Source organism: Glycine soja, chromosome 1 (assembly GCF_004193775.1).
Source record: "Glycine soja cultivar W05 chromosome 1, ASM419377v2, whole genome shotgun sequence".
Classification (NCBI taxonomy): domain Eukaryota; kingdom Viridiplantae; phylum Streptophyta; class Magnoliopsida; order Fabales; family Fabaceae; genus Glycine; species Glycine soja.
Window position 1 is genome coordinate 46,151,368 of NC_041002.1, and position 25,491 is coordinate 46,176,858.

Sequence of the window (25,491 nt, forward strand, 5' to 3'; positions counted from 1 at the left end):
ACTTCTAGAAATAGGTGTGTCATGGTGATTGTACATATATACAAATAATTCAAAATGACATGTAATAAAACAACTAAAATATAAAAATATATCTTCTGGAAAATGTGGGATGTGATGACAATATCTCTTAGTCTTAGCAAATCAAAGAAAAACCACATTGCCCAACCAAGAGAAAGAAAAAAATAGATGATCCATATCATCAAATAAGCTATCTAGAGAATTAGAAGACTGTGAATTTGAATTTTGAAGAGCATAAATGATTACAAAGCAAATTGAAAAGGCAGTTACAAGTTTTACATAAACCATTTACATAATTAATTCTTTAAAAACTGAACAAATTTTGAAAGTTAATCCCTCACATGCAAACATTTGATGAAGTAAAATAAGGCTTGGTAGCAGCACAATATAAAGAAGAAAACCGAACAATTTGGAATTATCACGCACAACAATCATATATAGAAGCAAAGTGGACATAGACCTCATTCCAGGTCTTATTTCCAGCAATTTTCTCCAAGGCTATAGCAAAACAATCATATCTTATTAGTCTAAGGAATCAAAGTCATGCATTCAACATTACATAGAATACTCAAGTATTATTTATGGAGCTAATTCTTCTTGGATGACAATTTCAAGAAATTAGGGAAAATGACCACAAATAGCTGGTATATATAAAGCAATTCATTGTTACAATGTCCCCTTAAATATATGTTGTTTTTCTATGCTCTTATTGTTATTCCAAATTTACTCCAAAAAAAAAAGTGTTATTCCAAATTCCAAAATTCAAATTGACATTTTAACCTTTCACTATGATTCAGTGATTTTAGTTCTTGTTTGGAACCAACATATATATACATTTTTATTTATTTATTAAAATAGTAATAAACCTAAATGGAGTATCCTCAAGATTGTGGTGTAGAACGTTACTAATCACATTCATTCCATGTAGCACACTGAATAGTTTGTGGTGTAGAGTGATTGTGATTTTTCAATTTTCTCTACACCAAGTCTCTGTAGTCTGTGCTTGAAAATTAACAAAGGAAGTGATGATTATAAAAATAAAAAAAAGAGTACTCCAATACAAGAAATTGAAAACCACAATAATTACAACAACAAGAAAAATAATGGTATGGTATCTTGTAATTGCTTTCAAGAAACAAAGAAAAATATGATGAGTATATGCCATAAGGGTGGTAAAAGAAATTGTAAAAGTTGGTTGCAAAAATAAATAAAAGCAACAATTACTTTGTAAGATTTGGGAGAAGGATTAGTTGTAATTAATTAAATTTAACAGAACATAATGCTTTGACTCAATCTAGTCCTTAAGCTTGAAACTTACAAATGATGGTTAAAGTTCATACCTTGTATAATTTTCAATTTACTCTTTGAATTTTCAAAATAGCATTCACTTTAGGTTTTTAAAAATAAATTAGAGAAAATAAAAATAAATTATTTTACAAAGTCATGAGGTAAAGTAGGGATTTTGTAAAGTTAAGGATTAAAGTGACTGATACTTATACATTATATCATGTACTAAAATAAGTGTTTACTCCTCCATCATCATATAATTTTTTTAATCTCTATTATCAAAAAGCTACATTTTTATGTTTTACCTTACTCAACAAATAAGTGGCCAAAAAGACTTATGATTATCTCTTTGTATCATGGCATGCAAATTAGTCTTTCAAGAACAAGGTTATGGATTGGTCATGTTGACATGCATGCAAAGTTTATAACCATTTTTAGAAACTAGGATAATGATGATATATGTCACCTTATTGTCTTTCTCTAGCCCAAGATCAACCATATATGAGATAACAAGTATAAAAACCAAACAAATGAAAAAGCCAACTAGGCTCAACCCACATGCTAATCCAGAAGAGGGTAAAACTCCAAAGTGTTCCTGTTTTGATGAGGCTTGACAAAACTTAGAAGTTAAAGATTATTTTCCCTTAACTACAACTTGTTCTTAATTAGGTTTGCCTCATTCCATTGGCCCAAGGTACGTAACAGCAAAAGACAAAACAAAATATCACGGGAGATATTTTATACATAATATACTATAGTGGTGTTTGTTGGTATTTGATGTGGTGATGTAATCCATGAAAGTGATGAAATTATTTTTGACATGAGAACAATGGAAGAATAATAAAGTATTATTATTTATTTTTGTATCTAATTAATGGCTTTCTCATTAATTACTTCCTCACATGCAAGTTCTTATTAATGTTGTATTGATTTGAATTATTTGACCACTTGCATGTTACATGATTTTCAGACTACTTATAATGAATGTTGCATATAATGATATGCTTATCTGTTTCCTACATGGCCATGACCATGCTCTAAGTTTATTCCTCTTAGAAAATCAAAAGAACGCAATGCTTAAGCTACAACTTATGTAGTTGTTGTTATGAAAATCATGTTCACTTGCTTATTTACATATTTTTAGTGCATCTATAACTAAAATCAAGAAAATTAATCTTAGTCATAAACCATGAATCAATTAAGTAAAAGGGAAGATGGGCTTCAACAACAACCTATTGAATAATAACCTTTCATTGGAGTAAAAAAGAAAAAAAAACAACAATAATTGTACAAACACAAGTGGCCAAGCAAGAGTGTTGGAATGTTGTTCAGGACAAAGTACATAAACAAAATCACCACCAAGCAACATGAAAACCCAAGAGCTTTTTCACATGCAATCGAACTGATTTGAGCAAGATATATTGTGTTACGTATAATTCTTAAAGAAAACCAGTGAATGGTGTGTTGATTCAATGCATCTAAAAATACCTGCTTTAACTTAATTTGCTATCACATTCCAAATCATTGTCCAAAAATAATTGTCACAATCCAACAATAGATGCAAAAAACTAACACACATGAAATATGAAATTCATGGGATGGAACAAAAAAAAAGAACTTTATAAGGAATGAAGCATACCTGCTAATTTGCCATGGATTTGAATATCAAAATACACCTTGTGAGTGACACTGTCCAAATTTTGTTCCAAAAGGGTATCGTACAGAACATGGAAAAGGGGTTAATATGTATAAATTTGTGATTGACCCACCAAAGTCCAAACCAGAAAAAAGGGAATGAAGGCTTCTTCATCGTCAAGACTAGCGAACACGTCTCTACTATCTTCTTTATTTGCTGTGGAGGTGGCATTCGCGGAGGGCCTTAATGTTGTTGGTGTCGAGGTGCTCTAAGGCGGTGATCTCACTTTTGATGTTTTCCTTGATGGCTTGCACCACCGCAAAAGGGTGGTGGCATGAGAGATCTTTTCTTCATTTGAAATCTTCCTTTTGCCCAAGATATGCTTTTCCACATCGTTCCATCGTTATAGATCTAAGCTTTCTCAATGGCAACAATGTCGACAATGAAAGGGCACAAGAAAGGGAGAGAGATTCGAGGGAAAGGAGTTTGCAAAGACAAGCTAAGATGTGTTGAAGAAGTATTGGATGAGAGTGAGCGCAAAAAGATGAGAGTAAAAAGATTATGAGAAAGGCTAGGGCTCAAGAAAGAGAAGTTGTGAGAATGAAAAACCCATCAATGACAGATTTTAAAATGACCGTCCTTAAGCGCATCTATACCATGATGGTTTTTACAATGATCATCGTTGAACTCAATATACCATGACGGTTTCTAAAGAACCATCGTTGCCTACATCCACTTATTTACAAAATTACCACCATATTTTCGTTAAGGACAATTTTCTGAAAACCATCGTTGATGGAGCATCATTGAAGCCATTTTTTGTAGTAGTGAGATCAACATTTAAAACATCAAACACATCATAAAACACGAATTTAAGCTTTCCTTACTTATTAAACTTAATGAACTTGCTTTGAGATGAAGAAATGAAGGAAAGAATGAGACTTTAGGTTCAAGATGCAAGTTGTTCCTCTTTGGTTTTTGCAATTTCTCAAATTTTCCTTTTGTTGAGGTTATTCTTTGTATAAATAATAATTTTTATTTTCTGCTTTAGTTCAGAACGTGTTAAGTAGCTCATCACGCTATTGCTACTTGATTTCTTTCTTTCTTTTATTGATGTAATGTATTTATTTATTAATTGATATTAATATTAGTTATTGTTATTATTATTATTATTTTGAATTTTTTATTTGGTCTTTACTTGATAAAGAGGAGTTTGGTTGACTATGCGTGTCGTGAGGTTTTTTCCTATTTTGGATAAAGTTTGAGTAATTTGAAATTTTGTAGCGCTTGCTTATAGGGTGTATTACTCTATGAATTTTGAGCTGTCCTATAGTTTGAGGGATGAATTTGGTATGGTTAGAAGCTTGCATTGAGTGTAGTGTAGGTTAAATTTTCTACATGTTGTTTGTTTTTCTTTGTGATGGGATGATAGTTTATGAGGTGAATTGGGTGATTGTGATGTTGTTGTAGGGCTATGAAGCACAGTCTACTGAGGAGAAGCAGAGGCTTTTAAAGTTAATGAGAAACCTCAATTTTAACATATATATATATATATATATATATATATATATATATATATATATATATATATATATATATATATATATTCATTCTATTGCTTTATCACTGATATGATTGAAAAATGAAGTTCTGCATTGCTTTGGGGAATTTACTTCTCCTTGTTTGTTATAATATGATAGTTTAGGCTGTGACTTTTATAAAAGATAATTTGCTGCAAATTTTGCAGGTTAAGAATAAATTGAAGACCCCCATTTATGTCTATTATCAGCTTAAGAACTTTTACCAAAACCATTGCCGGTATGCACAATTAACTAGCAAAATCTTTTTTCCCTTTTTCCTTTGCATCAGTGCTTTTGATTTGGCATTTCATTTCACTTTTAGGAGAAAGGCCTCCTCATTAGATTCGAGGTTTGTACTTTTTCATCTTCAATAATAGTGTTTTATTTCCGACATGTTCTTGAATTTCAACTGAATCTAATTCAACTTCAAAAATTAACTCTATATTTACTCTTCTGGTTTTGTGCCATGTCCCTTTCTGCATACCAGGTGTACACATCTATCTAGAGAACATCTTGATTTTCATGGACTTCTATTTGTGTTTTGTTTGCTGCATATATTCTCGTTGGTGGGATTTCCTTGTTATTTGCTGCAGCTTTCCTACTTCTATATGTGATGCAAACAAGGTGAGGAACTACTACATATTTTATGGTACTTGAGTCTGTTGGCTTCTATGTTGCATTTCTTAATTGTCATTGTCTTGTTATATCCCCTAGTTGTGATCTTTATATCCAATATGAGAATGAGCTAAAAAATTATGATTAACTTGTTGTCTCTTTGAATGACATCATGCTTTTAGATGTCCTGGTTAGAATCATCAGAGGTTTCACTCCATATTGAAATCCTATTCTCTTTTCTTTAGCCATAAACTTAAAGTCATAGCAACTATTAGAATCATCTGAGGTTTTATTAACTTTGTCTTTTTAAACATCTTTTGTACTTTTTTTGTTCATAATGGCCAGAAGTATATGAAATAGTTACAAAGATGATTTCTACTGTGTTATATCAGTAGATTTAACTATGAATGCATGGAATCGGCTCAGTTCGACTTCAAAAGAACTTTAAATAAGTAATATCAACAAACTTCTATGTTAGAAACTACAAAAGATTTGAAAATTTAAAATTCATTGCATAAAATTTAATTAATTTCATATTCTCACGTGTTTATTGCAGGTATTTGAAGAACCTAGCTTTCAATTCTATAAAAAAAAGTAGCTTGAACTAAAAAAAATAAAAAAGGCATTCTACATCGGTTCTGAGATGACCGATGTAGAATGCTAACTATTCTAAGACGATCGTTGAGACATGACCATCTTAGAATGAAGACTATTCTACAACGGTCATGTCTAAAGGACTGATGTAGAATGTTTAGCATTCTAAGATGATCGTTCGTGACTGTCATAGAATAGGCTTTCCCTTTTTACGACGTTTCCTATGATGAGGTTCGTAAATCGATGTAGTATGCTTCAAATAATTGATGTAGAATCTCGCTTCTCTAGTAGTGGATGTGACATTTGCATTGTATGTTTTTAGACTAGACATGTTGAGTGTTTATAACGTAGTTTTATTATCCATGCTTAATGGTAATCAAACATAAGAAGATAAATATATTGATATCAAAGTTTCTTAGAAGTAATGAGTTCAACATTGTCTAATCGATTACCAAATTTAGTATTCAATTATAAAGTGTTAAAACAAGTATCTGAACTCACTTCTCTTGAAATATAGACAAGTTTTCTTGAATTAATTTATTATCATGTTTTGTAATCGATTACCTAAGCTAGCTTCAACAGACAAAAGTCTCTGAGGCTTGAGATAATTGATTACCACATTTTGTATTTTGATTAGATTGTGTTTGGATACATTAGGAGCTTTGTGTGCAATGAAATGATAATTGATTATTCCAAAACCATAGAAGTTTGAGAAGCTCTTTGTGAAATGAGATAATTGATTAGCCAAGTTTGTAATTAATTACCCTGTTGTTGGAAATGTAGAATAGAGAGAAATTTGAATGAGTTAATCGATAATCTCATTTGCTAATCGATTAAATCTGTTTTATCTGTTAAAACTATAATTACCCTAACTTGTTCTTTCTCATTCGTGGCTTTGATTGGATCTTATCTTTTTGAATAACACTTTTTGAGAGTCATCTAAGGGAACCACTATGCATTTCAACAAGATTTTCATGATGATAAAAATTTATTCATTCTTCATCATGGTTTGAGAAAGAAAGGAAGAGCTTGAAGATATTGGGATCTGCATGTGCAAGTGTATTCAATCCTATTTTGAATTCTTTCTAGGTTCTAACCTTGATTAGGGTTATCAAGGGTTAGTGTAAGTTGATAGGGTTTCAACTCTCAATCTTTCTCTTGTAGGGTTCAAGGGAACAATAGAATTTTAGGAAATTGCATGTGCATAATATTTGTACTTGGTTTTCTATCAGTGAACGTTCTAAGAGGTCTTAGAACAATCAAATGTAGGTCTTTTTAATGATTGAACCAATATAGATTTTGTGTGATTCTCTTTTTTTCTAAACCTTTGTTTTGTTAATTAATCTTGATAATGAAATTGATAAGAAAGAGTCATAAAACTTTGTTTTTCATTCATTTGTGTATTTATTGTTTTCTTTGATTGAAAATTGTTTATAGCAAGTTTTTTAGAAAACCTTGATTGTCATGAGGGATAAGATTTAATTGGATTTAAATAACAATTTGTTAAATATTTGGAAAAGAATTTAGTCAATCCCCTTTATAGATTCTCGAATATTTTAGCTTGTGTCATTTTGCCGCTCATAATTTATAGGTGAAAGCGTAATTTACGATTTCTCACTTATTTCAGTTTTAAAAATGAAAAATTGAATTTCTCTATTTCATGACATTAAATATAAACCGAAAACATTTGCTCAATTTTTTTAATCAATATTTATTACAATTGATTATTTAATATTTTTGTGCATACATATCGAAGTATAAAAGAAAATTAAAATTTATCTAAATAAAAGAAAATCTTGCATACATTATCTAATTCAGAAGATAATAAATAAAAAATAATAATTATTTAATATAAAAAATACAATCATAAAAATGCATTTAAATTAAAAATATTATAATAATTAATTTATTTTCACCATAATAATTTAAATATTAACACGATTTATTTAATTGAGAAGAAAAAGAAATAAAAAATGAAAGAGTTATTTGCTTTAAAATTAATTTTATAAACTAATTTTGTGTAAAGATAATAATAATGATTATGTTGATTTAATTTAGTTTTGTTAGGTAATTAAATATATATTAATTATTCAAAAGAAATTTAAACTTGGACAAAAATCTTTAGTAAAGTTTAATTTTATGCACTAAATTTGTGTCAAGAAAATAATAATGAATATTGTTTTATAACAAAAAAATATTTTGAATATAATTATTAAATTTATCTTGATATTTTGCACATTTATATGTGTGATACGTATTGCTTTAGAGTCATAACAATTTTCTTAGTAAAATCAACAATAACAAAGCCGCTTATGTTCATTTCCCATGCACAAACCAATCAAAATCCGACAATCGTTAATACTGATATTAATACTAAGTTTAATAATAAATATATTATATTATAGCTAAAATAAGATATCCAAAATATTAATATCTATTTTCCTTCAAGAACAGGACGATCAACTTTTTTTAATAGTAACAATCACATTTTAAAGAATTCTTATTCTTATAGTTATTGTGAGCCATGAATAGTCACATGAATATTCACACCATTTAAAAAATAATAATTATAGTATTTAAATTCATGAGAGAATACTAACAGTCATTTCATAATTAATGCTTACAAATATTGCAAACATGGATATTTTAGATTGGATAACATATATATTAGAATTTTTAATTAAATAATCAATTGTATTTTTAAGATAAATCATTTAAAATTAAAAAATATTTTTATTTTATGAAATGAAAAATAATTTAATTAGCATTAGAGTATATTTAAATATCAAACCTAATTTCTTGGACTTAATTAAAATGATTCATAATATGTCAACTAAAACTGCATACAAATAATGTTGATGTTAATAATATTTTTTTTTAAAAAAAAAAACATAAATTACAATTTTTAATATATCCCATATTATGCATATGTTCAATTTGATGATATATTAATAAAAAAAATAGAAAATCATGACATATTCATAAAAATTAAACGATATAAAATAATTACTAATCAATCTTTAATTCTCATATATATTATAAAAATTTATGTTTTCTGAATTTTTAATAATTTTCTTAAACGATATACAGTTTGATTTTAGTATTAATTAAAATTAAAAAAATATTATTTTGAAACATATACAAAAGGAAATAAGTTATAGTTGTTCATATTAAACACGATTGGGTTCATATATATTATACAGTTTTCTGAATTGAATTTAATATTTTATATTAAAAATAATTTTATTTTAAAATTTTACTTTTTAATGCATTCCGACATAACACGATTAGGTCAATTTTAATTTACAATTAATATAAAGATGTTAGTAATTATTATAGTGTTTATATTAAAAAAATTATTTCATATTTAACTTAAATTGAAACATTAAAATATAGCATATATTTAATAATACCGTAATATAATTATGATTTGCGTATTTTAAATATATTCCTAATTACACTATAGCTTTTCAGTATAAATTAAAAAAATTATTTAACTTTTTTAAAGTTATTGAGATTATTTCACACTTAAATGATTTTAAATTTATTATAATTTATTTGTAGTAAAATGCATAATTTTATATTTATTAGCATGCTATTTGTTTTGTGATTAGATAAAAATTAGGGCAACTAAAATACAAATAAGCCAAATAATCAGTCCTTCATTTAGGCAGGTAAAAATTTATTGCATTGGATATCCCATCTACATTTAGGTTTGATTCAAATTAAAAATAAATAAATTTATTTATTAGTTTAATTTATATGGATTTATTAATTTTTTTACATATGAATAAAATATATAAAATAGTTACTAATCAAGCTACAATTCACATATATTTAAAAAATTGGTTTAATTCTAAAATTATTATTTTTACATTGTTTATACAAATTGGTTTAAATTAAAATTAATATTAAATATTAATGATAACATTTAAGTAGATCATATCATTTCGATTATTTTTACATTGATCATACAAATTGTTTCTAAAAAGTTGGTAAAATATTTATTAAAATTAGCATAATATTTTCAGATATTTTTAATACATTATTTTAACGAAATTTGTTTTAAAAACCCAGAAAGTTGTTTATCTACATGAATTTGTTTATATATATATATATATATATATATATATATATATATATATATATATATAAATATAAACAAGTAGAAAATTTTAATTTGATTCACGGGAATGAACAATAAGTATAAAAGAATTTATACAAATTTTTTAGGGTTGTCTCTTCTTTTAAGTAATTTTATCTCTTTTCTAAATGTGACAATGAGTCTGAATTCATGGGACCTACCCTGAATTCATTCCGATTTTGACAGAAAAAATTCAAGTTGATCGATTTTTCTAAACCCGTCCCATTAATAATTAGTTTATAAAAATTATATTTTTTTATATAATTTTATAAGCATATCAAGAGTAGGACTGTTGGGTTTGGAAGGCAAGAAAAAATGAGGAGTCAAGGACACGGATAGGGTAAGCAAAACCCGACTCTTCCTCACCCTATTACCATGCCTACTCTTTCCTATTCCAAACACTACAGATGTTAGGTGTTCTATCTTTATCTTCTATGTTTATCCCAAATGTTGATAGGGATTTCTACTTTATAGTACTGGGTATTAGATTGCATCATCTAAGATGATACTTCTATCTTTATCTCCTTTTATTCTTTATTAATTTAGTAAAAGATAGTTTTTATATTCACAATATACCAAACTTTAGTTCTGATTTATTTTGAAACTACAGCAAAAGAATGCATTATTGTGAACGAGATTAAGTTATTTGGTTTGTTTAGTTTAATATTCAAATAAACTTCTTTTGTCAACCCGAAATTTCAAATATGTTCATATGATAAATTTATAATATATATATATATATATATATATATTTAAATCATAGTTATATCCAATCAATTATATGTTTATTTTAAATTAATGTATCTTTTCAATCTTCCTTTCTAGTTTATTTTGAAGTATTATATCTAAATTAAAAATAATAATATAATATTTTTTATGAGAGATATTTATTATGTAAATAGTAATTATTTATCAAAATGTAACAAAAAATTAATTTATTGAAAATAATAAAGAAATATATTTAAGCACCGCATTACTCTTTTCATTTAGGATTTTGGTTATAGAAATAATAACATTTAAATATTACATATTTATATTTGTTACAGAAATATTCTATTTAATATATAAACTTATAGATATTTATATTTTTGTAATAACATTTTTTAATTGGATATTTTTAAATCTTATTTATATTCAACAATTATATCTTTCTTAGAAGTTCATGTATCTTTTTAATATTCCTTTTTATTTTTAAAGTTTTTTTTCTAAAGTCAACATACTAATATATTTTTTTATATAAAAATGTTTATTACGTTAAAAAATTATTTATATAATAATAATAATAATAAATAAATAAATAAATTTAATCATCGCATTAGTCTTATATAAATTAAGGAATTTAAGGTTTGAAAAGAAATAGAATAATTCGGGTTTGATAAAGAAAATAGAGAAACCGAAAAGAGAAAAATATATTTAATTTAATATGTTTTTATAATGTTATAATTGATTTTATTTAAAATATAAATTAGATAAGTCACGTATAAGTTTCTCAGTGTTTTAATATGACAATTAAGGGAAAAAATTAATTTAAATATAATTAGTCTTTTGTTAAATATTAACAAATTTGTATCTTTATATTATAAAATTATTTATTTAGGATAAATATATAATTTAACTTCCCCACTCATTTTAAGAATTATATATTCATTTTCTATGCTCATAATTTTAAGACTAAAAAAGTAATTTTAACTTTCCGACTCTTTTTTAGGATAAAAGAGTAATTGTAAAAAAATTATATTATAATTATAATTATTTAAGTGAGAAATCTAACTATTATTTATATTTAAAAAAATATTATATTTAAATAATATAATTTATCTTTTACAAGAAGACAATAAGTTGGCCTCTATCAAAAGTAGGTTTTCTTTTTCTTTTTTCACAATAAAATTTGTCCTACATTTTTTCTCAATGCATTTCTTCACTTACATTTAGACTTTATTATTACTATTCTCTTATTTTAAATGGAGCATTTTAATGCATCTTAATTTTTTCAGGACATCTTAAATGGATTTAAAGAATTGTAAGGAAGGTTTGAGAATGTTTACATTTTTAATATCAAAAACATTTTTTAATTTAAAAGATTAAAAAATATATTTTTAAATTATTATATATTCTATTTATGTTACATTGATCTATATTTTATATCCTTTGGTCGCACCGATAATCATACTTGAACTAATTCACTAATCCATTTGGGTATTTGTTTTATAATCATTAGATTTTTTTTGCCATGAGATTTATAAATATTTATATTTAAATTTAACATGTAATTTTTTTATAAATAATGCTTAAATTTATTCTGTATCAGTTTTTTTTATGAAAAGTATTTTAAATTTCTGTTTATATCAAAATATTTTTCATTTTTATTTAATTTGAAAATATGAAAAGTTATATTATTTTTTAAAACAATTATATATTCTATTTATATTGTGTTAATCTTATTTATATCCATTTGTTGCAGGGAACCATACCAAAACAAATCTATTTATATGATTTCTTTTGTAATTATTATTTCTTTTTTATGTGAAGAGAATTAGAGATATTTATATTTAAATTTAATTCATACAATTTTTATATAAATAATATTTAAATTTCTTTTGTATCAAAATATGCTTTATTTTTTTTAATTTGAAATTTTGAATTTTTTATATTTAAAATATTATATATTATATTTATGTTGCGCTAATTCATGTTTACATTCATCCATCGCATATGTATCATACTAGGACAAATCCACTTGAGTGATTTTTTTATATTATTATTTTTTATTTCAAGAGACTCTTGGAACTTTATATTTAAATTTAATGTATACACCTTTTTTGAGTGATGCTTATATTTTTTTTTATCAAAACATCCTTCTTCTTTTTAATTTGAAAGTATGCAAATTATACTTTTTAAAAGTATTATATTTTCTATATATGTTGTGTTAATCTATATTTATATGCATTGATTAGACATGTAACTATACTAGGACAAATTCATTAAGATGATTTTTTTTATATAATTATTGTTTTTTTTATGTTAAGACTTAAGAGAATCTTAAATATTTATATTTAAATTAAATGTATATAACTTTTATATTAATGATATTTAATTTTATTTTAATTTAAAATATAAAAATGTTATTTTTTTAAATTATTATATATTCTATTTATGTTGCGTTAATTAATATTTATATCCATTTGTCACATGAGTATTCATACTAAGACAAATCTATTTGAGTGATTTTTTTTTATGCCAAAAACACTCTTAGACATTTATATTTAAATTTAACGTATACAACATTTTATGAATGGTGTTTATATTTCTTTTTACATCAAAACATCCTTCATTTTTATTTATTTTGAAAGTATTAAAATTATTATTTTTAATATATTGTATATTCTATTTTATTTATGTTGTATTTATTTATAATCATTTGTCATATGGGTAATCATACTAATGCAAATTCATTGGGATAGTTAATAGATTTTTATAATTATAAGTGTTTTTTTATGTTAAGAGACTTTTAGATATTTATATTTAAATTTAATATATACACCTGTTATATGAATTATGTTCATTTTTTATACTATCTCTTATTCATTAATTAAAAAATTATTCCTTGAATCATGAGTTTTGTCATTATATATAAACACTACTTAAACTAAATAATTCCATGAATGTTTTTAAAATAAAATTTAAATTTATGACAATATTATTTAAAATGAAACTAATTTAACTATTTTTATTATTCTTGATGAAACCTGCTTAGCATTGTTCATTATTAATATAAATAATATTTAATTTATTCATTTTATTATTATTATTATTATTATTATTATTATTATTATTTTCACATTGTTGACAAGAAGTCTATAACTAGTTTTATGATTGGGCAAATCACATAGAATACAAAAAAAATAAAATCAAGTAAATATACTCACACACTTTGTTTAATTTGTGTTGTTATGTTCGAGAATTATTTTTTTAAATTTTTTATCACACTCTTTGAAAATTGTGTATACTTATTTTCAGACTTGGACATATCACATTTGGTGAAATATCACCGGTCAAATAATACGCTTGATATGTTAATTAATCATGTCGTGATTTTACATATTTCAAACGTATTCTTTATCAACATTGTCCAATAGTCCATTTTCATTAAATAAAGATAATCTCATATAAGATATATTTGTGCCATTAATTGGATTAAAACCAAAATTCAAACAAAAATTGTGTCACAATCTTCTGTTCATTCACACATTGATAATCACATTGAATGGATAACATATGTTAAATAAATAGTTCAATTTTATTATGTATGTATATCATAATTTAAATATTACACTTGCTATATTAATTTTATTGTAGTTTTATATATTTCAAATATTTTTTAATAAATATTATTCAAATTTTCAGCTCTATTAAATAAAATTAAATGCATTTAAAATAAAATTGTAGAATTAGATAGATAAGAAAAATCAAGTAAAAGTTAACATATTTTTTGACAAATGTATATGATCATTTTTACAATTAAATAAAAAACAAAATCCAAATAAAGACACTTAAACTTTATGTATCTATGCATCGCATGGATCCAAAAACTAGTTAATTTTTAAAAGAAAAATACTAGCAATACATTTTCCAACACACTTTTTTTAAATATATTTTTTTATTGATTAAAATTTATTAAAAATAACAAAATTTTGTGAGTCCAATATTATTTTTAATGATTCTCTATTCTGATATTATAATTTTTAATAAATTTTAATAAATTAAAAAGTATGTTTAAGAGTGTGTTCGTAGATGGGTCAACAATAAAGTATAAACTACAGTTGAATATAAGGCCAATATAAACCATATAAATATAACTAATAATATGCTTGCAGCTAGCACCTGCATAAGGATAATATGTGGCATATTAAATTTATATATTTATAATGTTTATCTGTTTTTATTTTGATTAAAATAAATTTATATTGATTAATATGTTTTATCATTGAATGAGGGAATTAATTTTAAAAAATTTAAAAAAATGCGGAATAACTTTTAATTTAGAAAGAGGCAAGCAGCTTTAAAATTTTTAAAATTAAAATCATCTAACAAGTAATTTTTTTAGAACTTTTATTTTAACGTTTAGCTTTAAAACAATTTTTAAGTATTAGATATGGCTAATTAAATCACATGGATGACACCACATGGTGGAAAGGTTGCATAGACGTTTCAACTTTCAACAAATATATTGATAGTGATAGGTCCTGCACTGAGTATTACATGAGCTCATCACATATATCAGTTTCAATTTGTTTTTTTCTTTTCACATGAAAGCAAACATATTTATATTTACATAAAATTAGGTTATCCTTAACATTATTTTAGATGATTGAACGTAAAATAAATACTCATTTGAAGTTTTACTTCCAATTCATATAAAGCAAAACAAATGTAACTTTCTTTTTAGTACCACTACTGATAACTTGGCACGTACACATGTGCTTTTATTTTCTTAAAATCGATTCTGTGATTTATTTCGGACACTAAATTAATTCACCAATTTTTTATTATTATATTAAATCGATCGGGTCTGTTTTTACTTTTCTTAGAGCACGAGTCTAACTTGGCAACTTGAATGTGTTGCTTTCAGCCAATGGATTGCATAGCGCCAATTGAGAAAAACGAAGAGCACATTGGGAGTCGTATATTTGATTGGTCCATTCATCTAACTGGGCCCTTCACTCATTGTCTTAACCATCGAGATTTGTCGTAAATATAATACAGAACCTAAATTCATATTTAAACCTTACTACAATTAGGTTTTGACAGGAGATAAAATATAATATGTATTAAGTTTTTATATTATCATCCAATTATACATGATAATTACTAAATGTATCTTAATTAAAATTATATCAATCGAGTTTAACTTCTAGATTTTCTGAAAATATCTACATACCTGTTAAACTCGAGTATTATACAAAAATCAATTCGTACTAGCTCACATTTTAATGGTTTTTTCTTCGTGGCAACTTCACGTTCTGTTGATTAGTCTTTCTGACAGTTGTGTTTAACAACCAGCAAGAAGTTCTGGTTGCCCACAGCCCACGTATGATGGAGTATGCCCACAGCTCACTTATGATGGAGTATATAAATTTGTAGATCGATCAAATTACATATAAATTTGCAAGTTAGTATTTGGTTCAGTTAATTTCCATGGATTCGGGGATTGCTATATCTTCTCCTAAACCTTATTCAGTCATCACAACTGGTACCTATGTGTCCTTTCTCACATCACTCATTACTTTCTTCTTTGTTATCATTTAGCTTTGGGTTTTTGGTCAACTTTTTTAGCTTTGTGTTTTTCGTCAACTTTTTTTTTATTTTTTTTATCAAGTTGGTCAATTTTTCATCATAAAATTATTTACTGACTAATATGAGGAGCCATTTGACAAATCTCTGGCGGAGTAAACATTCCCCTGTGAATATTTACTATGCAAGTATAACTAATATATATATCTCTATTCCTTTGATTAACCTTTAGTATCATTACTTCACTTCTTGAATATCTCAAAATACCTTTTCAGAGAAAAGAATTTTTTAAAAACAAAATAATATTTTCAAAACTATGTGACTTTGATTTTCTAAGAACTTACTGGGAGCAATAATTGGAGTGTCATGTCAAAAATAAATTATTCAAAAAAATCCATTTATTTAAAAATGATTTTTCTTTTAATTCTTAAGGTTTTATAAAATCCAAGAAAAACAGTAAACAAAAAATAGGAAGAAATCAAATTTAATGTTTTGTCTAATAAAATACATTTTGGTAGTGACTTCTCTTATTTTAGTTTTCAAATTGATTATTCTTTCTTTTGATTCATCATTTCATTTCATCGTGATCCTAGTACAATAATTTTAAAACAAGAATCGTTTTTTTTTTTCGTGCTTGGCCACTAATGCATCTAATAATTGGTGATGTAGGTTCTAATGCATCAAAAGCTTCACAACACAAAAGAAAAACTCAAATGAAATATAAAGTTACGAAGGTACAACAGCCAAGTTTGAACCATCTTACAAATGCATTGAAGGAGGGTCTACATATCAAGAATGCAACATACAATATGTTGTAAAAGCCTCGTGGTTTCGATCCTAAAATCATTTTGGAGTCTCTAAAACTTTGCCATTTGTTTTCTACAAGTTTACCTTTCCATATGCATGATCGGCATTGTAAGTTCAAACTTTTCTAATGTTACTCTCAAATAATCCTCAAATGTTATTGTTAATACTTAATTCAGTTTATTCGTATTTTTTTTTGGATACCAGCAATATCTTTAATGTCTTAAATAGGTCATTTTTATTTGTTTTTGGCAGGCATTATGTGCAATTTCTTGGTCTCTTATTCTGAGAAACTATCAGATTTATCTACATTTTTTGTCGGTGTATGTGTTAGAGGTGAGACTCCAAATATGTTATTTCTCTTGTCAATTGTAAGCTTCCATTTTAACTTCATTAATATTTTGAGTTTTTAAAATGTTTTAGGCTGTGGTGCTTCAGTTGTTCATCGAAATTTATATTAATACTATAAACCAAGTGTTTGACATTCAAATAAACAATGTATGAAACTTACTATAAGAAATAAATAATCAAGATGAATAATAAATCAACTTTTGGAAAACCTGATATGAGAGAGTTTCTAGAAATTAATTTATATATAAGATAATTTCAGCTTATGAAAAAGTTTATTTCATTTTTTTTATTTTTTTCTCCTACAAGTACTTCTTATGGGAAGCTTTATCCTATATAATGATTTTATCTAGCTTGAACAGGACTACCTTCGATAGATGATACATGTGGTCTACAAAAAAAAAAGATATTCTTATATATTCTTAGTCTTTGTATGTTTTTGAACATCCAACTTTAGATAAAGTAGACAAATATTATGTCATTATTATATTTTTTTAATGGAATGATATATAAGACCAAAAGACAAAAAAGTAATTTATTATTAATCTATATTATTTATTTTTAATTGTAAGTTTCATACCTTGTCTATTTCAAAGTCATACAATTGATTTATAACACTAACATAAATTGCGATAAACAATTGAGGTACTATCACAACTTTGAAACATTTTAAAAGCTCAAAATATTTATAAAGTTTAAAAGGTAGCATACAATTGGCTATTTGAAAAGAAATACACATGTTTGGAGTCTCACTTTGGAGTCTCACCTGTAGCACAACAACTGTAAAAAAATGATATAGATATATCTAATAATTGCTCCACTTTAAGGAGGGAAGAAGATATTGTGCATAATGTCTGTCCAGGGACAAATTAAAATGACATTTTTTATTGCAAAAATGACATGGCCGAAACATTAAAGTTATTGTTATTATCCAAAAAAGAGTTATATTAAGTATTATGTCAGAAAGTGAGTTTAGGTTTAACTCAACCCTACAAAATCGACTTGTAAGGTGAGGATTACTTCCCACTTATATAATTTATCTCGGCACTATCTTTATTCGGTGTGAGACTTCAACATGTCCCATTTTCCTCATGGCTACTCGCCATGTGGGACTTTCAACACACTCCTCTATCTAGGTGTGACCACACCTCCCCTCACGCTCAAGGCTACCTGCCTAGAGCGTGGCAAACATAGGGATCCATTTTGTGAACTTCCCTTGCCTACATTTTTTCATTGACCAGAGGTTGTTCACCTAGGAGACCTAATGCGGTTATGAGTACGACCGGGCGTGGGAGACACTTGGTCCTCTGGATTTTCAAGGGCCACCGGAGGCATACTAAACACCACGTGACGTGCGGTGCTCTTCCATCCGCTGGACCCTACCTATTTAAAGTTTGAGAATAGGTCGAGGGCGTTCCGCCCTTGATGCCTATAATCATTGGCTTTATCCAATAGAACTCGCCCGCTATCCTGAGGAAAACTTCGGAGCGAACCAATTACTAGACAGTTCGATTAGTCTTTCACCCCTATACCTAAGTCAGACAAACGATTTACACGTTAGTATCATTGTGGGCCTCCAACAGAGTTTCCTCTGGCTTCGCCCCGCTCAGGCATAGTTCACCATCTTTCGGGTCCCGACAGGTATGCTCTCACTTGAACCCTTCACAGAAGATCAGGGTCGGTCGGTGGTGCAACCCACAGGGGGATCCCACCAATCAGCTTCCTTGAGCCTTACAGATTTACTTGATCGTTGACTTGCACACATGTCCGACTTGGCGAAATCAGCGAGGAAAGAAGACCCTGTTGAGCTTGACTTTAGTTCGACTTTGTGAAATGACTTGAGAGGTGTAGGATAAGTGGGGAGCAATCCTCACCTTATAAGTTGGTTTTGTAGGGTTGAGTTAAGCCCAAACTCACTTTCTGACATGGTATCAGAGCCTATTCTAAATTGATTCCTATGTTTGTCACGCTCTAGGTAGGTAGCCTCGAGCGTGAGGGGAGGTGTGATCACGCCTAGATAGAGGGGTGTGTTGAAAGTCCCACATGGTGGGTAGCCATAAGGAAAATGGGGCATGTTGAAGTCCCACATCGAATAAAGATAATGTCGAGATAAACTATATAAGTGGAGCAATCCTCATCTTACAAGCCGATTTTGTAGGGTTGAGTTAAGCCAAAACTCACTTTCTGACATATTAACAATAACATTCGAGGATTAACAAAACTCTTGTAAAGGAAAACTAAGAAATTTATTAGAGTCCAAAATGTTTTTGGGAGCAGATGCATGTGGTTTTGAATCAAAAGATGGTTTACAAGCTGCATTTAGAACATTTCTTTTATTGCATTCTTGATATGTAGACGCTCCTTCAAAGCATTTGAAATGATGGTTCAATCTTGACTATTGGAAACCTAGAACATTATTATATTCTATTAAATTCTCCTTTTGTGTCGTGAAGCTTTTGATGCCCAAGAACCTAGAGCACCAAGTGTTTGATGTAGTATAAGTGACCATGCACAAAAAAAAAGAAAAAAAAATTCTTATTTAAATTTTTTTGGAACCAATGTCATGATGAAATGATGAATAAATAAAGCATAATCAATTCGAAAACTAAAATAAGAGGAGTCATTATCAAAATTTATTTTATTAGAGAAAACTTAAAAAAGTCTTAATTTGAAAAAAAAAATTGTTTTGAAAAAGAGAGTCAAAAGTCATTTATACATAGGAAAAGATATTGATAATGCATGGCATTCTTTGTAAAAATGTCTATAATAGATCATTTAAGGCCTAACAACTTTGGAAATATATAGGTAAAATTATACTAAGGATCCTTTGTCTTATTGTGAAAATTTGTTTTGGTCCTTTATCCTTAAAAAAAATTATTTTGGTGCTTTAACTTTTAGCTTTGAATCATTTCGGTTTTCTCATTAACTTGAAATTAACATCATTAGTGTTTTAAATTTTGCAGCACTTATGAAATTCACTTTATGATGATTTTAAATTGATAATAAGTTAAAGGTTTAAATATTTTTTTCGTATAATTATGCGCTTTTGTGCATTTCGTTCCTGTAAAAAAAGAATTTCACTTTCGTCCCTGCAATTTCATTTTTTTTTTGTTTTAAATCCTTCTGGTCAATCTCCATTACAAAATACATGACATGGCTAACGGACACATGTGGCATTGTATCAGTGGCCTTTGAATGAAGCTGATGTGGCTTTGTTTATTTGTTTTTAAAATATATGCTAATATAATATTTTATTATTTAAACAAAAGAAAGACCCAACTTGGTAAGTGGGTCGCATGAATTTCCATCTCTTCTTTTGTTTTAGGGTTGTCTTCATTTTCGTAAGAGAAAGAGTTGAGAGAAACAACTTGGAGGGCAATTGTGAGTGCTTCGTCAATGGCAACAAGTGAGGCTTCTATGTCAGCAAATTGAAGGCCTTTTATCCCTATTTGTGGCTGTAGAGTCACGATTTACTTTACCTTCTCATGCTGCTTCTTTTCTTTGTATGTGCCTCTATTTGCTTTCAATTTTGGGAAGGGGGGTTTGTGGGGGTTGTATGCACAGGTGTTCTGATTTTAGTGTGCTAATTTCTTCTGATTTTTATATTTTTTAGAAGGTTACAAGATTTTTTTATGCCATGATCACCTGCACAACACAATTGTCTATGGTAATGAAGCTAACGATGGATGTGGGTGTTCTCAAGGGACGACGAACATGTATTTGAAAAAAATTGAGAAACTAAAGATTAAAATTGGGAAGGAGAGAATAAGGAATAATTTTCTATTGATGATTTAGTGGGTTGGTTTTGTAATGTATGTAATGAGGAAAATGTAGTGGTATTCCATTTATGTGTTGTTGTAGTTGTTTTGTAAAGAAAAAATGGTAAACTTTGTTGTCATTGTAATGACTCCTTTTGTGGTTCAATCAAATGAATTAATGAAAGTTTTGTCATTATTTTGGTGATTAGTTTTAATAGCTTTTGGTCTAATTACTTTTAATCATGGTTGATAGATCAGACTGGACCGACCAGTTAAATCAGGAACAGGTTATCTGACCAGTCGAATCAACTCCTAAAACCACTATAGCAACGAACTGGTATTAAATTGGATGAACCAACCAGGAATCATGAAAACCAACAGTTTGGATGGTTTGCACAGTTCAAAGAAAAAGCATTAAATTTTTATTTTTTAATGTCAAAATGACGTTGTTTAACATTTGGGTATTTTTTTCTGTTGCTTTTCCTTGCAGGATTCAACAAACTCAAAGCTAGAGAGCCCTAAAGTCCTAAATCTAAACGTACATTGCTCCACCTCTGACAGTGGTTCTCCATCTCTGCCATTCCTTCTCAGGCAGGTTGGTCATATTCTCCATCTCCGACAACTCGCCTTGTCTTCGTATGATAAGAAGCACGAACGCGGCTCATCACTGGCGTGTCCCGCGTCGGACTCGCACCAGACACGCATGCGGGTACGACTCCGGTGCGACGCGGTGTCTGTTGCCTCCACCGTCACCGGGCACGGTTGAACAGTAAGACACGGGCGGTTGGACACGGCCCACCAAGTAGACACGCGCGTCACGACCCAACAAGCCTTAGGTATTTTTATTATTTATTTAAAAATGCTTACCAAAAGAATAGCTTTTCTATGTCTTCTCCTTGTTGTTCCTGCAAGCGCCTCCATTGTTGCACAGTGCCGCGTCCGTTTCCTTCCCCACGTAGGTAGGCCCTTGCTCCCTATTTCTTCTCTGGTTTTTCTCGCTGCCTCTGGTTTTTCTCGCTGCCTTTGAAGGGTTGATGACGATGTGCCTTGGGTCCCTCACCTCTGATTTGTCCGTGTTTAGTGTGGTTCCACTTTGTTCAAATGGCTTTAAACTTTTTACACATTCTCTCTCTTTCTCTATATTTGTGTTGTTATCCGTTGGCTTTGTTTGTGTTGTTAATTGTTATCCGCTGGTTGTTGCATGTACCCTACTTCTTTATTTTATTGTAAAAAGCAAATTTCTCTTTCTTTCTTTGTTATCTGCTGCTTCTTTATTTTATGCATTAACTCTTTCTCTTTCTTTGTGCTGTTCAAAAAATATAAAAAGTAATTTGAATGTAGTAACTCTATGAATTTGAATGTTTCTTTATTTTCCTATTTATTCTTAAAAAAATTATTTGCTAAAAAAGGTATCTAAATTATTTAAAAAATAAAAAATAAAACAAATAATTTACAAAAACTAAAATTATTTTGAATAGTCCTGTTTTGAATAAAATTAAGCTACAACATGGCTAGTAAGACAAGAACAACATTGATTAGAAATTGATTTTTGTTGTTTGTTTTTTACTTAGAAATTGTTTACATTCAACTTTTATTTTTTTAAATTATTGTAGAGATGAGTGCTTCTAGTCCTAGTCAAGCTAAAGAACAAGATGATGATACCAAACCTTTATGGACCTATGTTACAAAGATAAAAAGTGTAGGTGGTGGTGGAAATTATGAGATAAAATGCAATATTTGTGATTTTACCTTTAATGGGTCTTATACTAAAGTGAGGGCACACTTGTTGAAGATGATGAGAAAGGGAGTTAGAGTTTGTCAAAAGGTAACAATTGATAAACTTATAGATTTGAAGAAGATAGACAATGAGGCTACATTGAGGGTGGAGAGGTCAAAAACAAAATCTGTGTCATTGCCTCCGGTTTCTACTCAACACCAAATGGATACAAACACTCTTGGTGTTGATCCAAAAAAGAGAAAGACATCAACTGTAGAAAATGCCTTTAATTTTCAAGATAGAGAGACACTTGATCATGAAATTGCTAGGATGTTTTACTCTTCGGGGCTGCCTTTTCATTTAGCAAGAAATCCTCATTATAGGAAGGCATTTGCCTATGCTGCCAATAATCAGATCAGTGGTTACCAACCTCCAGGTTATAATAAATTAAGGACAACATTACTTCAAAATGAGAGAAGACATGTGGAGAATTTGTTACAACCAATTAAAAATGCATGGAGCCAAAAGGGTGTGAGCATTGTTAGTGATGGATGGAGTGACCCGCAAAGAAGATCTCTTATTAATTTCATGGCTGTCACAGAGAGTGGACCTATGTTTTTAAAGACCATCGATTGTTCAAATGAGATCAAAGACAAGGATTTCATTGCCAAACATATGAGGGAGGTAATTATGGAGGTTGGGCACTCAAATGTTGTGCAAATAGTGACGAATAATGCAACTGTTTGTAAAGCAGCAGGTTTAATAATTGAGGCTGAGTTTCCTTCCATCTATTGGACTCCATGTGTTGTCCATACATTAAATCTTTCTTTAAAGAACATATGTGCAGCCAAGAATACAGAAAAAACAATATTGCTTATGAAGAATGTTCTTGGATCACCCAAATTGCGGATGATGCAATGTTTGTGAAAAACTTTGTCATAAGTCACTCTATGAGACTATCAATTTTCAATTCATTCGATTCATTGAAATTCCTATCCATTGCTCCAACAAGATTTTCCTCCACTATTGTAATGCTCAAGAGATTCAAGCAATTGAAGAAAGGACTCCAAGAGATGGTCATTAGTGACCAATGGTCTTCTTATAAGGAAGATGATGTTGCAAAGGCTAAATTTGTGAAAGATACTTTGTTGGATGATAAATGGTGGGATAAGGTTGATTATATTCTTTCTTTCACTAGCCCTATCTATGATGTTCTTAGAAGAACGGATACAGAAGCTTCATCTCTCCATCTAGTATATGAGATGTGGGATTGAATGATTAAAAAGGTGAAGAATGCCATATATCAATATGAGACAAAGGAGGAGAGTGAAGGATCAACCTTTTATTAGGTAGTACACTCCATATTAATTGATCGTTGGACTAAGAGTAGCACTCCTCTCCATTGTTTAGCTCATTCTTTAAATCCTAGGTAATTGACTCTATACTTTTTTACTTACATTTTTTTTAGAATTACATAAATTTTAATCATGTATATATTTCTTTTTAATTGTAGATATTATAGTCATGAATGGCTAAGTGAAGATTCTAATCGAGTTCCTCCACATCAAGACTGGAACTCACTCGTGAAAGATTAAAATGCTTCAAGAGGTTCTTTCTTGATGTGGATGTAAGGAGGAAAGTAAATATTGAGTTTGCCAACTTCTCGGATGGAAGAGAAGGTTTTGATGATCTTGATTCTTTAAATGATAGAGGTCAAATGGATCCAAAAGCTTGGTGGCTAGTTCATGGCATTAATGCTCCAATACTTCAAAAGGTTGCCCTTAAGCTACTTGCACAACCTTGTTCATCTTCTTGTTGTGAAAGGAATTGGTGTACATATTCATTTATCCATTCTTTAAAGAGAAACAAGATGACACCACATAAAGCTAAAGATTTAGTATTTTTTCATAGCAACCTATGACTTCTCTCAAGGAATACTCTACAATATCATCAAAAGGAAACTAAAATGTGGGATGTAGCTGGAGATGATTTTGGGTCACTTGATGATTGTGGTATTCTTGAAATTGCTAGTTTGTCTTTAGATGAACCAGAGTTAGAGGGTGTCTTTTTCAATGATGATTTCTAGTTTGTGAAATTCTTGAAGACTTGAAGTTGCTAATTCATCATCTTGCTTTATAATTTTTTTTTTGTAAACAAACAAAGTGTACAAATTGTATAATGAGGTCTCTTAGTATTTTTTGTGACTCATTATCATAGGAAAAGTTTTTTTGAGATGATGATGAATATATAAATCTTAATTCTCAATTTAGATCTTTTATGCATATCGCTTATATTTAATTTTATGTAATTTTCAATATTGCAGGTGTCCACGTGTCCAGTATTCGGTGTCGATCCTTCATAGTCAACCACAACATCAACAAGTATGACTTGTTCTTAACCACAATAGCCTTAAACCCATTTGCTTAGTAACCCAACAAAACCCATTGGTCCTATTCTTCTCTACTGCACATTCCCTTTTTATTAAATTCATTTTGTATAACTATACATGACAATATAATCCTTTGATTGAGCTTGTATTTAAGTATGCCCCTAAAGCCAATGGGAAATCCTTGCAAATCGCAGAAGTGTGAGAATTTTAGGCTAGTTAGTTTTTTTCATGAACAAAAATGTAAAATGAGGAAAGAAAAGCACATTATATAAAGAGATATTATACAGAACAGAATGAGAGTGTAGTATTA

General features: G+C 28.3%; 1 protein-coding gene across 9 annotated transcripts; it reads left to right on the top strand.

The window, feature by feature from the left end:
• The first annotated feature begins 15,923 nt into the window (after positions 1–15,923).
• LOC114417026 lies at positions 15,924–25,470 on the top strand. 9 transcript variants are annotated; one of them, XM_028382123.1, is made up of 7 exons: positions 15,924–16,124; positions 16,835–17,080; positions 17,225–18,453; positions 19,319–22,034; positions 22,689–24,221; positions 24,306–24,566; positions 25,116–25,470. In XM_028382123.1, exons 4-5 carry the CDS (start codon positions 21,935–21,937, stop codon positions 23,717–23,719), a joined length of 1,131 nt encoding a protein of 376 aa, XP_028237924.1. In that variant the 5' UTR covers positions 15,924–16,124; positions 16,835–17,080; positions 17,225–18,453; positions 19,319–21,934; the 3' UTR covers positions 23,720–24,221; positions 24,306–24,566; positions 25,116–25,470. The 9 variants fall into 9 exon arrangements, with proteins under 9 accessions (XP_028237924.1, XP_028237915.1, XP_028237930.1 ...); XM_028382114.1 differs by lacking the exon at positions 25,116–25,470 and having other exon boundaries at positions 19,319–21,464; positions 21,566–22,034; positions 24,306–25,074; XM_028382129.1 differs by lacking the exon at positions 25,116–25,470 and having other exon boundaries at positions 19,319–20,820; positions 20,931–22,034; positions 24,306–25,074.
• Positions 25,471–25,491: the final 21 nt, after the last annotated feature.

Coding starts and splice junctions, on each gene's coding strand:
- LOC114417026 (XM_028382123.1), top strand. CDS start 21,935: ATGCTTACCAAAAGAATAGCTTTTCTATGTCTTCTCCTTGTTGTTCCT. Junction 22,035..22,688: donor CCGTTTCCTTCCCCACGTAG/GTAGGCCCTTGC, acceptor AAATTATTGTAG/AGATGAGTGCTTCTAGTCCT.